The 17,039-nt window shown below is 49.5% G+C and overlaps 1 protein-coding gene across 3 annotated transcripts in view; it reads left to right on the top strand.

Moving 5' to 3' along the window:
* The first annotated feature begins 1,936 nt into the window (after positions 1 to 1,936).
* CCDC60 (coiled-coil domain containing 60) overlaps positions 1,937 to 17,039 on the top strand; it is a 205,421-nt gene continuing 190,318 nt past the window's right edge. For all 3 annotated transcript variants that reach the window (XM_075898141.1, XM_075898140.1, XM_075898139.1), the window contains exon 1: positions 1,937 to 2,922. In XM_075898141.1, the coding sequence (XP_075754256.1) occupies positions 2,488 to 2,922 (435 nt within the window). In that variant the 5' untranslated portion in view covers positions 1,937 to 2,487. The remainder of the gene's footprint in view (positions 2,923 to 17,039) is intronic.

Raw genomic sequence — 17,039 nt, 5'->3', positions numbered from 1 at the left:
TTTACACAAGAGGCTTTTGCGCAAGAAGGAGCAGTCTACACTCATTTTCAGATCTTCTTGCACAAGAAAGCGCAATGTAGACGTAGCCTAAGGGTATGTCTACCCCAGGGCTACGTGTACACTGGCAGCTTCTTGTGCAAGAACTCTTTTGTGGAAGAGTTCTTGTGCAAAAACTCTTCCACAAGAGAGTGTCTACACTGGCATGTGCTTTTGCACAAGAGCATCCATGGCAGTGTAGATGCTCTCTTCCGCAAGAAAGCTCTGATGGCCATTTTAACCATAGTGGCTTCTTGCACAAGAAATTCATGTTGCCTGTCTACACTGGCCTCTTCTAGAAGAGCTCTTGCACAAGAGGGCTTATTCCCGTGAGGGAGTGTCAGAGTTCTCGCACAAGAAGTCCTGATTTTCTACAGAACAACATCAGCTTACTTGCGCAAGAACGCGCGGCCAGTGTAGACAGGAGCCATGTTTTTGCGCAAGAGCGGCTGTTTTCACGTAAGAACGTGCCAGTGTAGACACAGCCCAGAGTTTTGTCAGAAAAGCAGCTGTTTTCCCGACAAAACTTAAGGAATGTCCACACTGCAATTGCGTTCTTCCGCAAGAAAATCAAAAGAACAGAGGGGTTTTTCTGGCATTGGTAATCCTCAATCTACGAGGAAGAAGCCTTTTCCCAAAAGAGCTCTTTCGCAAAAAGGCGTGTGTGGACAGGGAAGAGGGAGTTCTTTCGGAAGAAGAGGAAAGAGGAAAAAGCATAGGTACCCTGGTGGTCATTGCGTCCATAGCAATCACAGCTTACATGCGTCTGGACTCTCTTCCGAAAAAAGCTTCTTCTGAAAAAAGCCTGTAGCCTAAAAGTGCCACAGGACTACCCTTTGTTTTCTAAGAGCCCAGTAAGCTGTGGATGTGATGGTAATACTGCTAGACAATACTGAATGCCTGTGGTTTGGCAAATTCTCAGGTTCCAGGGATGCTGGACTAGAGAGGTTCAACCTATATCCCATATAACACATAATGACATGCAATTGTTAGGACGTTTGTTGGTTCCCCTCTCCCCCCATTTCTGAATCTGTTTCTGTTCCAGCTTCAGTCTGCCGGGCTTGCAGACCTTGCCCGCCTCTTCTAGCATGGGTAATGCAGTGCAGGGAACTGGGGTGGGTTGCAATCGGGGTGCTGGAACAGTGTGTACAGTGGGGGTGCCGAGAGCCACTGAGCTGTGCACCCTGCCTTGCACAGGCTGCACACACGGGAAGCTGGGCGTTGCAGCAGCACGCTCAGTTCTCGCCCCTCCCGGTTGGCACCGCTCCCCGCTGTCCCGACGGGGGGAGGGGCTCTCCCCCGCGGCAGGCTGCGGGTGCGGAGTGTGGCGGTGAGGGGGGTGTCCCGGTTATCAGAGCAGAGGGGGCTCGGGATGGGCCCCAAGCGATTCCCTCCGCGGCAGGACCTCCGGCTGCACCGCCTGGTCGCTAGGAGCGTGACGTCAGCAGCCGAGCCCCGCCCCCCGCCGCCCCACCTCGGCACCGCCAACGCGGGCAAGGCGGCCGAGGCCCGGGTCGCGTTGTCAGGGCAACGGGGACGCGGTCTCAGGCGGCCGGCCTGGGCAAGACGCGCCGCTTCCGGGACACGCGCTGCTCGGCACCTGCACTCCCGGGGGAGGGGGTATCAGTGGGGGAGGGGCTCAGCACCTGCACTCCTAGGGGGGAGGGGGTATCAGTGGGGGAGGGGCTCGGCACCTGCACTCCCGGGGGGAGGGGGTATCAGTGGGGGAGGGGCTCAGCACCTGCACTCCTAGGGGGGAGGGGGTATCAGTGGGGGAGGGGCTCGGCACCTGCACTCCCGGGGGGAGGGGGTATCAGTGGGGGAGGGGCTCGGCACCTGCACTCCCGGAGGGGGGATCAGTGGGGGAGGGGTTCAGCACCTGCACTGGGGGGGGGGGACTCAGTGAGGGTGAGGATCAGCACCTGGACTCGGGGGATACAGTTGGGGGGTGTCTCAGCACCTGGACCCCAAGGGAGACACAGCGGTGGGAGGGGCAGGGGGGACGCGAGACGTGCTCAAAGAGAGGGTTGAGGGGATTCAGTTGAAAGGGGGCATCAGCTACCCTAACTCGAGAGGGTGTGTCTCTGAGCTGTGTGGCTCCTGCTCCTGAGCTCTGGACAGGGGTCTCTGTGCTATGAGGGCAGAGCTAGGGGGCCCACCTGTTGTCTTGTTGTTCAGAATACAAGTCACAAGGAGACGGTTTTTATTGTGTCTTTTGAAATGATTCCATAAAGTTGTTCATTGGGATACCAGAGAGCACTCCATGTAACTTTGTGTGTTGCAGGTTTGCTGGCCTGTCAGTTTGTTTGGTGGGGCAGCCAAGTTGTGGGTTTGGTCATTAATTACTTAGTTCCCTTGACTGAGGGTACTGCACAGTGGATTGGTTTTCTCTCAAGTTATTTTGTGGCAGATACTTTAGTTATTCTACCTTGTAAATTAAAAGGAGGGTCCATGCAGCAGGTGACTGTTGGTTTGCAGGGCTGTGTTCTGCAGCGGGGGGGTTGCTTGGAGGTGAAAGGAAGAGGATCAAGATCATCAGTAGCATCAGCAGAAGCACTAGGGTCTCAGACAAGGACCGGTATAATCAGCAAGACCAGGATGCCTGGGAACACTAGGACTTTGGATCCTCGTTACTTTGTACTAATAAGACCCTTGCCCATCCCCACACAGAAAGGTGCAAAAGTCCAAGCTAGAAGTAGCACAGTTTATAATTGCTGGGAAGCCACAAGAGAACAAATATTTTGGGAGAGCTACCATCGGAGGCACAAGCAACTCACTCAGCATGGGTATTGGACACCCAGCTGGAAACCATACCAGGAGCTTGGAGAGATTCTCTACCTAGAGCCAAAGAAACTCACCCTCCACTATTTGGGACAGCTGCCTCAGGTAGGCTTTCCTCTTCTCATTCCTGGTTTCCATAAAAAACAGAGCATCATCATGTAAGTAAATTGAAGAGTCAATAGTCAATTTCTGCTTAAAGAGCAAAAAGGCAGTGTGAAACATTGTGCCAGCGTATAATTAAGTGTTCTTATATGATCAAATTAATAATCACATCACAGAACATTGGTCAAAAATTAGACCTGAGGAACATGCTTTGACCTTATATTTTGCCATTTGAGAACAGAGAAGTCTTTTAAACTTGGTCTTGGGAATCTTTAATAAGAGCAGTTTCAGTAGAGTGGAGAAATTAGAAAGAAGGTTGGGGAAGAATACAAGAGAAAATTAGGGTAATGGGATTATATAGCATTTTTAAGGAGAGGTAACCTGATCATACTAGAAAACTGCAGTGAATGAGCAAATACAAAATAATTAATGCTGAGGGAAGGATGAGCTAAGAATCAGGAAATGATGGCATCTAGAGGATGGGACAACAGCTTAGAAAATGAGCATATGAGGGACACCTCAGAATTGGAGATGGGAGATGAAACCACCAAACAGTCAAAAGGATGGAGGGTTTGGATTAAGGAGATTTGTTAGAGAGATGGTGTGAAAGTTCTTATGTCAAGTAGGGATAGAAGTTATACAGATTTAAATGTTATAGTGGCATATTTATATTCTGAAATGTGAGTTCACAGAAAGTCTTTTTTGGTTAACTATGATTATTTATATGGTACTGTGACTACCAGTATAACTATCATCTCATTCTGGCCTACTTTGCTGTCACACAGGAACTCTTCCTCTGGTCTCTTTTAGTGTCTGATTTAATCATTGACTTACAATGCCAAAAATATTGTTTGCCTGGTTGCCATGAAATTCAACTGCAAAGTCTTAGTATTTGTTTTCTTCATTGTTGTTGTTTTATTCAAGGAAATCTATAATTTATGGACTTGTTGCTTTTCTTCAAGACAGCAACAACACTACAGTCTGAATTGACCCAGAATGCAGTCACCCCTCCTTCCTCTGTCCTTTTCCTTTCTGTCTTAGCAGTTGTAATGCAAACTGTAGTGACTTTTTGGCTCAGATCTACAAAGGGATTTAGGTATTGCATAATTTTTGAACTGCCTTCTATAATGAATGTACAACTTAAGGTTTTGGATGAAATATTTATAGCTCTAAAGAGAGACTGGTTCCCATACACTATATTTAACTGAATTTCTAACATGCCATCATTTTGAAAGGGATAGACTTTTGGTTCTATAGGTGTGTCGTTGTATAGAAGTTTTGCCAGTATTTTTGCCCATGCCGTATTTTTGCCTTGATGGCATATAACCCCTGAAATGCCCTTCCCTTAGAATCTTAAGTTGGTTCTAGAATCAAGTTTGAACTCTGTTGTTTGAGATTTGAACTAAATGAGCCAGTTAAAATGTGTAATTTCTGTTGAGTAATTTGATCTAGACCAGGAAGGTGCATTGAAAATACTGTTTATAATGGTAGCAGATTAAATTACAGGTTTTCAAGTCCAGTAGGGGGATTTAGTCACTCAAGTCCTGTTCATTTATATGGGTGTTGTGTGCCTAAATGCCCCCTAACATTTGAAATTCTCAATCTTATCTGCTATACATTTGAGAGAGTTTGTCTGTCTGTCTGTCTATAACAGATGAAAACTCCTCCAAAAGGTAAGAGCTAGGACCAGCTTTCTAGAATACAGCTTTCTCTTATAACTTAAAGCAATGTAAGAGTTTGGTTGTGCCAGGAAAATGGGATGTGGCTGGAATGGGATTGTTACTTATAAAACCATACAGAAAAGAGACAGAATCACCAGAGAGGTGAAAGGGGCTGGCTCATGGCACACCCTCCACCTATCCGGAACTGCACCAACCCCGAGCCTTCCATCCCCAGGTACACTTTACGGAGGGTGATTGGGGCTGAAGCTCCCCTTTCTCAGATTCATATGGAGTCATTGGTGGCTGTTCCCCTTGTCAGGAAGTGAAAAGAAAGTGCACAGTTTGCTGCATTCCTCACTCTGGCTGAGGAGTGCTGGGGACAAATGAACCTGGATCTCACCAGCTGTGCCCACTGGAGCTGCAGCAATCATGGGGAGGCACTGCTCAACGGCCACAAGATGCTGCGGTGAGAGAGAGCTGGAATAGTCCTCTCTCTCCAGGGCAGTTTTCATACTGAACCCTTATCCCCTGTTCCATCCCAGAACAATGATTTAAAGGAAATATATACATTTTCATTTTATATTTCAAAACACAAAAATTAATTGCGTTAAGGTCCTGAGCAATGCCAGGTAAATCTTCTAGTTATGTAATAAAACATTTTTTTTATCCCAAAAGGCTACAAATACTGAGGAATTATCATATACGTTATTATTTTGTAATTGAAGCTTTGTCTATACTAACCCCCACTGTTGATCTAATCTACATCACTTCAGCTATGCAAATAGCATAGTTGAAATTAATGTTGATGTTGATGTACTTACTATAACACAGTGGTCCCCAACCTTTCGAGGTTGTCGGGCGCCAGGGGGCGTGGCCGTTCACCCGCCGGGCGCCAGGGGCGGGGACACTTGCACCCCGGGGGCGGCCCCCCCATAGCCGCATGCCCGGGGCCGGCGCTCCCCCCGCCAGCGCCGCGCACCCGGGGCCGGCGCTCCCCCTACCAAGCGCCTCGCGCCCAGGGCCGGCGCTCCCCCCACCAGCACCGCGCGCCCGGGGCTGGCACTCCCCCCGCTATGCGCCATGCGCCCGGGGCCGGTGCTCCCCCCGCCATGTGCCGGTCACCCAGGGCCGCGCTTCCCCTGCCATGCGCCGCACGCCCGGGGCCGGCGCTCCCCCCACCCAGCGCCGCGAGCCCGGGGCCGGCGCTCCCCCCGCCCAGCGCCGCACACCCGGGGCCGGCGCTCCCCCCGCCATACGCCGGGTGCCAGGCCAGCCCCGAGCACCTGGCGGGCGCATGGAAATGCCCCCGCGGGCGCCATGGTGCCCGCGGGCACCGTGTTGGGGACCACGGCTATAACATCTTGTGTTCTGTAAGGTTGGCGGTGGCTGCTCTCCTGGCTAGTATACCAGCTCCTCTTCTCATTCTGGTGAAGAAACTGCATCAACAGGAGAGTATTTGGAAATTTAAGCCAATGTAATAAATTGATGGCCAATGGATAGGTTGCTGCAGCATCGATCTCAGGCATAGTGAAGACAAGCCCTCACTAGGTACCTGATGACTGCAGACTTGAGAACTATACTTTTTAATCACTGTGTGAGTGAGAGCTATTGTCTTCCTACAAGTGAAAAGCGTAATAGCTTTGATTAATGAATTTGCTCCCACAAATTACCATTTGCTTTGGTCATCAAAATAGCCAGAGAATGATGGCGCATAATAATAAAGTCTGTAAACAACAAAACTAAAAAACTTTGTAACTGTCTGGATTTAATAGGACTTCATTTGGTGCTCTCCTGTGAGCTACTATGTATTGACAAACATTACTGTGTAAATTGACTTGTTATGAAGTGATTACATAGGAAGATATGGGCATAGGGTATAATAATCATTAGCTAATTGCACATCTACAGTGTTATTTAAGTGGTAGGTGGTGATGAGTATGATTCTAGTCAATAAATATGTCCAGAAAAGCTATATATTTTCTGCTCATTTCTGATGCATTTCTGCATTATTATTATTTAAAGTACATCTATTATCCCTGGAAACTGTTTTTTGAATATTTTAGCTTTTGGCCTTTTGAAAAATCTGCTCTTTTTTCTTAAATAACTATTTGGAATGTGTTGTCTATCTTCCGATGAAAACTTTAAGGCCATGTCTACACTATAATGTCAACTTCTGAAAATGATTATCCACCTATGTAATTAAATTAGTTTTGCATGACCACACAACACTCCATATGATGGCAGAGCACATCCACAGTTGGTGCTCTTGCATCAACAAAAAAGGCAAAAAACGGTGCAATTTGTCACCAACTGCTGCTTCGTTTTCTGGAAACCAGTGACTTGTAGGAGCAAGCTCACCATCTCTGTCTCGCAGCATGGAGACCAGCCTTCCTGTCCAATATTGTAATGAGCAATGGGAACTAGAGATGTTAAAATGCTTGTAATTAAGTAACCATGTAGCAGCTGAAAATTTCAGTGGTTGCACAGTTACGTGCGGGGTAGTAGGCAGCTCCTTGGGAGCTGGTGCATGCCAGGAGCTGACTTGTAGGCCAGTTCCCCACATATACTAGAAGGCTGCGTGTAACTGTGAACATTCACTGATGAGCCCAGGCTCATTGGTTAACCATGTACATGGTTAAACTTTCACTATGAACTTTCATAGTGAATATAATATGGTTAGTCCTGCCGTATTTCATGAGCTGCAAGTCTGATAATGACTGTGGTGTTTGTAAGGATTCTTTCAACAACAAGCTCAACAGGAGGAGAAATATTGTTGAATGAACCTTAGACTGATTAAAGAATCACCTCTGCTTCCTTTTTGTCAGATTAGACCTCAGTGAGGAAAATATTCCCATGATCATAGCAACCTGCTGTGCTCTGAATAACATTTATGAAGCTGGGGGGAGGTGAGGAGGAATTTTCACAGGAATGGAGTGTTGAGGTGGGTGCTGCTAATTTTGAGCAGCCAGATACTAGGGCTGTTAGAAGGTCTGGACAGGGGAGAGGAGAGTGGAATCAGTGAAGCTCTAAAGGAGCATTTTGACAGTGAAGCCCAGAAATAAGTTTGTCTGTTTAGCTGTATAGTCAGCCATAATTTTCTGGCACTATAGTAATACCCTTGTAATAATTGTGTTGTGTATATTAATTTTACATCGCTCATGCACTAATTGCTACTGTGTATGTATTTCAGCTGTAATCACTATTAGTAGGACGCAAAGATTTCTTATCTTTCTATAAGTTCATTTTTATTCAACAGTGATCTGTTCTGCAAGGCACATGAAAATGAAAAAAAAAACACATTTTCAAATGAGGCTCTTGCAGTTGGGTGTATATCCAGCTGTCATTGTGATAAATGTCACTAGGATGGAGTGCATGAGGTTCTGAGATAGCACGGGAATGTGTAAGGAATGTGGGAAGGAGGATTATGGGGAGGGTATGGAAGGCAGTCCTGTATGGGCAGCAAGGGGATGCAAACATAGACGTTCAGTCAGGGACATTTGTGTGTCTGTCTGGTCCCATAGCTGCTATATCATCCACTTCCACTCCTGCTTCCTCTTCTGGTTATTCATATGTAGAATAGCCTCTTTCTCTGATAGCAATCAGAAGCATCAGAAGATTAGGGCACCTCCCAGAACATGTGTTCCTTACGCCTCCTGTTTCGTCTCCTTATGTGATGAATCTGTTAAGACGATGTGCAGAAGGAGACTATTAAGGGCAGTGTTTCTCAACCTTTTTTTAATAATATATCTCTTTTAAAAAACTATAAGTACCCCTAGTACCTACAGTTTTCAGAAACACAATTTTTTTCTATCATTGCAACACATTTGTTTAAACAACTTAATCGTAGTCGGGCGGGCGATGGAATTTTTTGGTGTAAAAAGTATAAAAATAATAAAGCACTGGAAAACTTAAAACAAAAATTCAGTTTTCTCCAAATTTCAATTGTATTGACGTACCCCCCCAGACTTCACTCGAGTACCCCTAAGGGTACCCGTACCACTGGTTGAGAAACGCTGATCAGGGCATAGATGCTAAAGAAGCAACAGAGGCACTATTATTAATGTACTCACTGCCTTGATTCAAAGAAGTTGGAAACACCACTTTCCCTTGACAGGCACATAGTATGGTGAGAACCCCAGTCATCATGAGTTAGGCCTGGAAAGGAGAAGGGTCAAGAAGGGACTCAGAGGAGGGTTTCCACAGGGGTATCACTGCCAGCACCTAGAGCTTCTATTCTGAATACAGGCAGTCCCCGAGTACGCACTTACAAATGGGGCTTTCTTACTCCGGAGCTCGCAGGCAGCGGGACTGGCCAGAGCGCAGCGGTCCCGCCACCTCGACCTACGGGGCAAGAAAAGCTGCTCTGGGTGCCCCTGGTCTGCTGGGGACCGTCTCCAGCAGACCAAGGACACCTGGAGCAGAGGCGGAGGGGTCTCGCGCCTCTGAGGCTTTGCTCTGGCTGCGCCCCCCCCCCCCCCAGCAGACCAGGGACATGGGGAGCAAAGCCGCAGCGGTGGGGTGCCGCGCCTCTGAGGCTTTGCCAGAGCAAAGCCTCAGAGGCACGGCACCCCGCCGCTGCTGCGGCTTTGCTCCCGGTGCCCCTGGTCTGCTGGAGACGGTCCCCAGCAGACCAGGGGCACCGGGAGCAAAGCCGCAGCCGTGGCGGGGTGCCACGCTTCTGAGGCTTTGCTCTGGCAAAGCCTCAGATGCGCGGCACCCCACCACTGCGGCTTTGCTCCCCATGTCCCTGGTCTGCTGGGGGGGGCGCAGCTAGTGCGCCCTCCCCCCCAGCAGACCAGGCTTTTGTTGTGGACCCTGGGGCAGAGCAGCTGGGGTGCTGCCGGTTGGTCCCGCAGCGCCACTCTGGGCACTACTGGACCAACCCGGCAGCACCCCAGCTGCTCTGCCCCAGGCATCCTGATTCAGCCACTGCTGGTCAGTTTCAGCAGCGGCTGAATCAGGACGCCTGGGGCAGAGCAGCTGGGGTGCTGCTGGGTTAGTCCAGTAGCGCCGAGCAGTGGCGCTACTGGAGCAACCCAGCAGCACCCAAGTCAGCCGCTGCTGAAACTGACCAGCGCTGACTACAGGAAGCCCGAGGCAGAGTTGCTCTGCCCCGGGCTTCCTGGAGTCAGCCGCTGATCAGTTTCAGCAGCAGCTGACTTGGGGACGCTTGGGGTTCTTAAGTTGAATCTGTATGTAAGTCAGAACTGGCGGTCAGTTTCAGCAGCGGCTGAATCTGGATGCCAGTTCCGACTTACATACAGATTCAACTTAAGAACAAACCTACAGACCCTATCTTGTACATAACCCGGGGACTGCCTGTACTGGCATTGTTTTCCACAGGCAAATGTGATAGCAGCTGATATCGTGCTCATGAGGATGCAAGGGAGAAACTTGTGATTGTGTATAGCTACAGATCGGGTCTGTACACTACTCACCAATAAACCACTTTGTTGCCTGCAGAAATAATAAGTTTCCTACAGGAGAAGATAGAAGGCAACCCTCTCAGGAAACCTGTGGCAGATCAAATTGCAGAGTACCTCTAGGAAAGTTTCCTAGTGATCTCCATGGAGGATTCCTGGGACATCTTGATGTGTATCAGCAAACTTTACCTCAGGGTCCCCTCTAGCTAGCTGCACAGGGGAATGAGAAGCAAATACAAACTGTGACTGAGTTGGTTATTTCAATCCTTCCAAACCTGATTTAAAAAATACCTCTCCCTCATGTATCTCTGCAGTATTAAAGCACAATGAGTATCTCCTGGAGCTCCCCTCTCCTGCATCAGGTGTGCCAGAGCCAAAGTGCTGGGACTAGCTAGACCCCTGTGAAGTTGTTAAGAGATCCTGGTTCACCATGCCACTAGTGTCCCTGTTGCATGTCCCCTATCCTCCTCCACGTCCTCTTCCTCATCCACCACATCATCTTTGGGGTTCAGGCCACAGGCCCCTGTCTCCAGCTCACCGTAAGTATTTATGGGACTCTTAGCCATGGAAGTGGAGTCACCATGGAGGATGACATGCAGCTCCTTGTAGAAGCAACATCTCTTTGGTGACACACCAGAGCGATAATTGGCTTCCTTTGCCTTCTGGTACACCTGTCTCAGCTCCTTGATTTTGACATAACACTGCTGTATGTCTGTGTCATGCCCATTCTCCTCCATTCCATAAGCAATCTCTCTATGGTACCAAAGTACTTGTGGCTTGAGTGGAGCTGTGATTGCATAGCCTGTTCTCTCCACAGAGACAGCAGATCCAACAACTAACTCCATTGTACTTCAGGCAGGAGCATGTATGTTTCAGGGAGCCAGCATGGTTAGCTGGTAGATATAACATGAACACTCCATAATGTGCTAGGAGGAAGAATTTCAAAAATTCCTGGAGCTTTAAAGTAGGGTGGGTACGCACCTGTATACCTGACTGCATGGCAGCATAATTCAAACTGGTGACCAGAGCAGGCAGTATGGGTAATGTAGGACATGTCCTGGAAGTTATTTAGAGTGACATACACAGTCCCTGGTATCTACACTGACACTGTGTCACTCAACTGCGTTACCATAAGCATAGGCACTAATTTCATGGATGCTTCCCCTGTGGAGCAGCACTCACAGAGAAAAAATAGAAGGTGCTGAGCACTCACCAGCAGCTTAGCTTCCCCTTTCTGTCCCACCCTCCTCCCCCCCACCCAGTGCCTCCTACCACTGGGAAACATCTGTTTGCAGAGTAGAGAGGTTCTGGGAGGAAAGAGGAGGAGTGAGGATGTGATGCACTTTGGGGAGGGTGTGCAAAGAGGCATGGGGGAAACAGTGGAGTGGAATGTGGTCTGCTCTGCGGTGGATCACCCCATGGTTAGAGCAGAAGTTGGTGCCTATGACCATAGGCGTTGTGCCATTTGCTGGGGTGTTAGCATAGCAGGAGAGGTAAATTGGCAAGAAGAGCACTGCAAAGTGTATTCCTTTGGCTCCAATATACATTGTCTTATGCTGACTTAAGGCCTAAGTAAACCCAGCCAATCAGACTAAAGATTCTGTGATCAACCGGAACAAAATGAACACTTCCAAGCCACAACCAGTATTAGTCCATTGTAGATGGAACTTAAAAAATTTTAGTATTTGGGTTTAGAAGACTTGGGGAGCATGCTTCCATCTACAGGCAGTCCCCGGGTTATGTACAAGATAGGGACTGTAGGTTTGTACTTAAGTCGGAACTGGCATCCAGATTCAGCTGCTGCCGAAACTGACCAGCGGCTGACTACAGGAAGCCCGAGGCAGAGTTTCTCTGCCCCGGGCTTCCTGGAATCAGCCGCTGATCAGTTTCAACAGCAGCTGAATCTGGATGCCTGGGACAGAGCAGCTGGGGTGCTGCCGGGTACGTCCCCACAGCACCGCACCTCGGCGCTGCGGGGACCAACCCGGCAGCACCCCAGCTGCTCTACCCCAGGTGTCCCCAAGTCAGCTGCTGCTGAAACTGATCAGCGGCTGATTCCAGGAAGCCCGGGGCAGAGAAACTCTTCTTCGGGCTTCCTGTAGTCAGCTGCTGGTCAGTTTCGGCAGCGGCTGACTTGAGGACGCCTGGGGCAGAGCAGCTGCGGTGCTGCTGGGTTGGTTCAGTAACTCCACTCTTAGGCGCTACTGGACCAACCCAGCAGCACCCCAGCTGCTCTGCCCCAGGCATCCTGATTCAGCCGCTGCTGAAACTGACCATCAGTGGCTGAATCAGGACGCCTGGGGCAGAGCAGCTGGGGTGCTGCCGGGTTGGTCCAGTAGCGCCGAGGTGCGGCGCTGCGCGACCAACCGGCAGCGCCCCAGCTGCTCTACCACAGGCGTCCGCGAGAAAAGCCTGGTCTGCTGTGGGGAGGGGTGCACTAGCAGCGTCCCCTCTCCCCCGCCCCCAGCAGACCATGGAGACGCGGGCGGCGGGACCGAGACGCGCCGCGGTCCTGCCGCCCGGTTCCTCCGCGGCTTTGCTCCGTGTCTCCCTGGTCTGCCCCCCGCCCAGCAGACCAGGGAGACACAGAGCAAAGCCGCGGAGGACCCGGGCGGCGGGACCGCGGCGTGTCTGGGCGGTCCCGCCGCCCGCTTCCTCCATAGCTTTACTCTGCGTCTTCCCCTCCCAGCAGACCAGGGAGACGCGGAGCAGCTTTTCTCGCCCCGGAGGACGCGGGCGGTGGGACCGCAGCACGTCTGGGCGGTCCCGCCGCCCGCATCCTCCGGGGCAAGAAAAGCCCCGTTCATAAGTACGGATCCGACGCTAGTCAGATCCACGTAACTCGGGGACTGCCTGTAATCCACTAAAATTTTATTATCTGAGGGCAATTGGATGGCCCAACATTGCATGAGCCTTTGATGTCTGCAGGAATTAAGATGTCCTGGCATTCCAATTCCATAATGTCCGCATTTTTTAGTGTGACCTACCCATGCCCGCTTTGTACCTCTATCCCTAGTTTTTGCTCCCAATCCATTCTATCTGTATTTAGGAAACCAAATGGGCCTTTATCCCTTCCAAAACTTCTCTCCTTTATACCATTGTGCACCACCACTGATTTAAGTCTGTATCTGAACGGCATGATTGAACCCTTTAAAAGCACCTACTACATAAAATTTGAAGTAACTTGATTTAGTTTTAGGTGTTGTTTCTCTTCCTCTCTCAAAATGTTGGGCACACTCTTAAGCAGACAGTGCTGATTCATTGAAAGTCAAGGAATGTCACTTTCCAGACAGCATTTTTGATTTCCTAAGTGTCCAGAGCAGTATGTGAAAGGTCTTTTTGTGATTTGTTGATGTAAAAGTGCATGATGATAGTAGACACCCTTTTATCATCTTCATATAGTTTCCTTTTCATTAATTGCTGTAAAAAATCCATTTGCAAAACCTTTGGGGTAGCTTGTTGACTTTTTACATGAAAGAAAGGTGGCCTTTCTGACCAAGCCCAAAACAATCCAATTCCACAGAATTTGCAGTATCATTAATGTCCCTGCCTACTCTGTACTTGTGATAAGAGTATGTTCTGTAATTGTGTGCGTTAGGTAAATAGGTCACTAGATAAGATTGATAACAGTGTCAGCAATGAAATGTTTTCAACTAGCACTACAGAATAAAACTGAGCAATTTATTTGGATAGAAATTACACTGGTGTTACTCATATTGCTATAGTTAGGGATTTGCCAGTTTCCATTATGAAATCTTTTTTGCCCAGTGAACAAAAAAGAAGGGACAAATTATGGCCATTCCTGCCTGAGTGTGCAGGGAAATAATGCAATGAGCCTTTTCCCTCTCAGTTCACCCTCTCAGGGGACAGTCAGAATTCAATTGCCACCCTGCAGAGCTCAGGAAAAAGAAGGTGGATATTGTATTGCCAGAGAAGGCAGATTTAACTGGTAGGGAGTGCTACCATTGACTTCTAAAAGTAAGAAAGTGTTTGTGTCTCCCTACACCTCTCCCCAGCTCCTACAAGGTATTATGGCTTAGACAGACTTAAAAGTCCAAAATGCAAATAAATATTTAAGACATTTTTTTCCTTTATATGCACACAATATATTTCTTCATAGGAAGTCTGAGAAAGTTCACTGTACAGGCAGTCCCCGAGTTACGCGGATCCGACTTATGTCGGATCCGCAGTTACGAACGGGGCTTTTCTCGCCCCGGAGGACGGGAGCGGCGGGACGCCCAGATGAGCCGCGGTCCCGCCGCCCGCGTTCTCCGGGGTGAGAAAAGCTGCTCCCCATCTCCTTGGTCTGCTGGTCAGACCAGGGAGACACAGAGCAAAGCCGCGGAGGACACCCACAGCGGGACAGTCCAGACGCGCCTCGGCTGTCCCGCTGCAGGCGTCCTCTGAGGCTTTGCTCCCTGTCTCCCTGGTCTGACCAGCAGACCAGGGAGATGGGGAGCAAAGCCTCGGAGGACGCCCGCAGCGGGACAGCCGCGACGCGCCTGGACTGTCCCACTGCGGGCGTCCTCTGCGGCTTTGCTCCGCGTCTCCCTGGTCTGCTGGGGGGGGGGCAGCTAGTGCCCCCTACCCCCCAGCAGACCAGGCTTTTCTGCCCACGACGCCTGGGGTAGAGCAGCTGGGGCGCTGCTGGGTTGGTCCCTCAGCGCCGCTCCTCGGCGCTACTGGACCAACCCAGCAGCACCCCAGCTGCTCTACCCCAGGCATCCTGATTCAGCCGCTGCTGGTCAGTTTCAGCAGCGGCTGAATCAGGCCGCCTGGGGCAGAGCAGCTTGGGTGCTGCTGGGTTGCTCCAGTAGTGCCGAGGAGCAGCGCTACTGGAGCAACCCAGCAGCACCCCAGCTGCTCTGCCCCAGGCGTCCCCAAGTCAGCCGCTGCTGAAACTGACCAGCGCTGACTACAGGAAGCCCGAGGCAGAGTTGCTCTGTCCCCGGCTTCCTGGAATCAGCCGCTGATCAGTTTCAGCAGCAGCTGACTTGGGGATGCCTGGGGTTCTTAAGTTGAATCTGTATGTAAGTCAGAACTGGCATCCAGATTCAGCCGCTGTTGAAACTGATCAGTTTCAGCAGCGGCTGAATCTGGACGCCAGTTCCGACTTACATACAGATTCAACTTAAGAACAAACCTACAGTCCCTATCTTGTACCGAACCCGGGGACTGCCTGTATATGCTGATCAGTTCGAGTCAGTATGGCTGCAATCATAATACCTGAAAATGTCTTTTAGTTTAAAAAAATCTGTATTTTAAAAGATAGATTTAAAAGAGTAAATTGAATTTGTTAATAGTTTAATACATCAATGGAAAAGAAGTGATTTATATGTATATTCACATTCAGGTTCAAATGAAAAACATGGCACTTATTAAAGGGAATGAATCTACCAAGTTCAGACAAGTTCTGCTTTACACTCAAGTATCGTTATATACCATGTAACATTTTATAATGTAAGGCCCCTTCTTGCAATGTGCTGGTGCCTCCTGTTTAATGATGAGTGCTAACAGCCCATTGAAATCTGTGGGAATTGATGACATTCATCCAATTAAGTAGTAGTTTTTGGAGAAATTTAATCAATATGAAATTTTATTTTAATTCAGTCAGCTCTACTAACAAGGTGGCAGGCTTTACAAGGCAAAAGGCTACATCTTTATAAATATTTTTTTACATTATTTTTCTCTTAAAGAGATATAGTAACTAAATAAGGGTACGTCTACACTACAGCGCTAATTCGAACTAACTTAGTTAATTCGAACTAAGCTAATTCGAACTAACGTGTCTAGAACTAAAAACTAGTTCGAATTAGCGTTTTGCTAATTCGAACTAGCATGTCCACATTAAGTGGACCCTGAACCGGGCTTAAGGATGGCCGGAAGAAGTGCCGGCAGGGCATCAGAGGAGGACTTAGAGCGTGGAGATGCTGTCTCAGGCTAGTTGAGGGCTACGCTTAAAGGGCCCCGACCCCCACCCCGGACAGACAGTTCTCAGGGGTGCCCCGCTTGCAAAGCAGTCCTGGCTTGGAGTGCCCGGACTACCCACACTGGGCACATCACACCACTCGGCCATCAGACCGGCTGCACTTGCTGCAGGCTGCCATCTGGGGAGAGGGGACAATTGGGGGGCTGCAGGAGAGCTTCCACCTCTAGAAGTCCGCAGAGCCAGCCCAGTCCTCCCCATCGGGGGCTCGTACCCCATTCCTCCCTCACCTCCTTCCACTTACCCTTCCCTAGCCCCTTTTCTTGATGTACAAAATAAAGGACAATTGTGTTAAAAAATGGAATCTGTCTTTATTAATCAAAACTGGGGGAGACTGGGAAAAGGAGGTGGGAGAGGGGAAGAGAGAGGCTGGGAGAGGGGAGGGCAACTACAGTGATCAGGGGTTGGGAACAGGTCCCATATGAAGAGAGGCTAAAGAGACTGGGACTTTTCAGCTTAGAAAAGAGGAGATGGAGGTGGGACAGGATAGAGGTCTCTAAAAGCAGGAGTGGGGTGGAGAGGATGCATACAGAAAAGTTCTTCATTAGTTCCCATAAAGAAGGACTAGAGGGCACCAAAGGAAAGGAATGGGTAGCAGGCTTCAAACTAGTAACAGAAAGTTGTTCTTCACAAAGCAAAGAGTCAACCTGTGGAACTCCTTGCTGCAGGAGGCTGTGAAGGCTAGAACTAGAACAGAGTTTAAAGGGACGTGAGATCAAGTCATGGAGGTTGAGTCCATGGAGTGCTATTAGCTAGGGGTGTCCCTGCCCAAGGTTTGTGGAAGGCTGGAGAGGGATGGCACGAGACAAATAGCTTGGTCACTGTCTTCGGTCCATCTCCTCCGGGGTCCCTAGGCTTGGCCGCTGTTGGCAGACAGGCTACTGGGCTAGATGGACCTTTGGTCTGACCCAGTACGGCCATTGTAAGCTCAGGACTCAGGGTCGGGGGTCTCAGTGGACCCCCTTGATTTTCATGCACACCTGCTCCTGGGTGGCCAGGCTGGCAGCTCTCCTGCCCTAGCTGGCCACTTTCCTGTGCCTAGTGCGGAGA

Source organism: Pelodiscus sinensis, chromosome 15, assembly GCF_049634645.1.
Source record: "Pelodiscus sinensis isolate JC-2024 chromosome 15, ASM4963464v1, whole genome shotgun sequence".
Classification (NCBI taxonomy): Eukaryota; Metazoa; Chordata; order Testudines; family Trionychidae; genus Pelodiscus; species Pelodiscus sinensis.
Note: the sequence above shows the minus strand (reverse complement) of the source record. Positions and strands in the feature narration are given on the sequence as shown.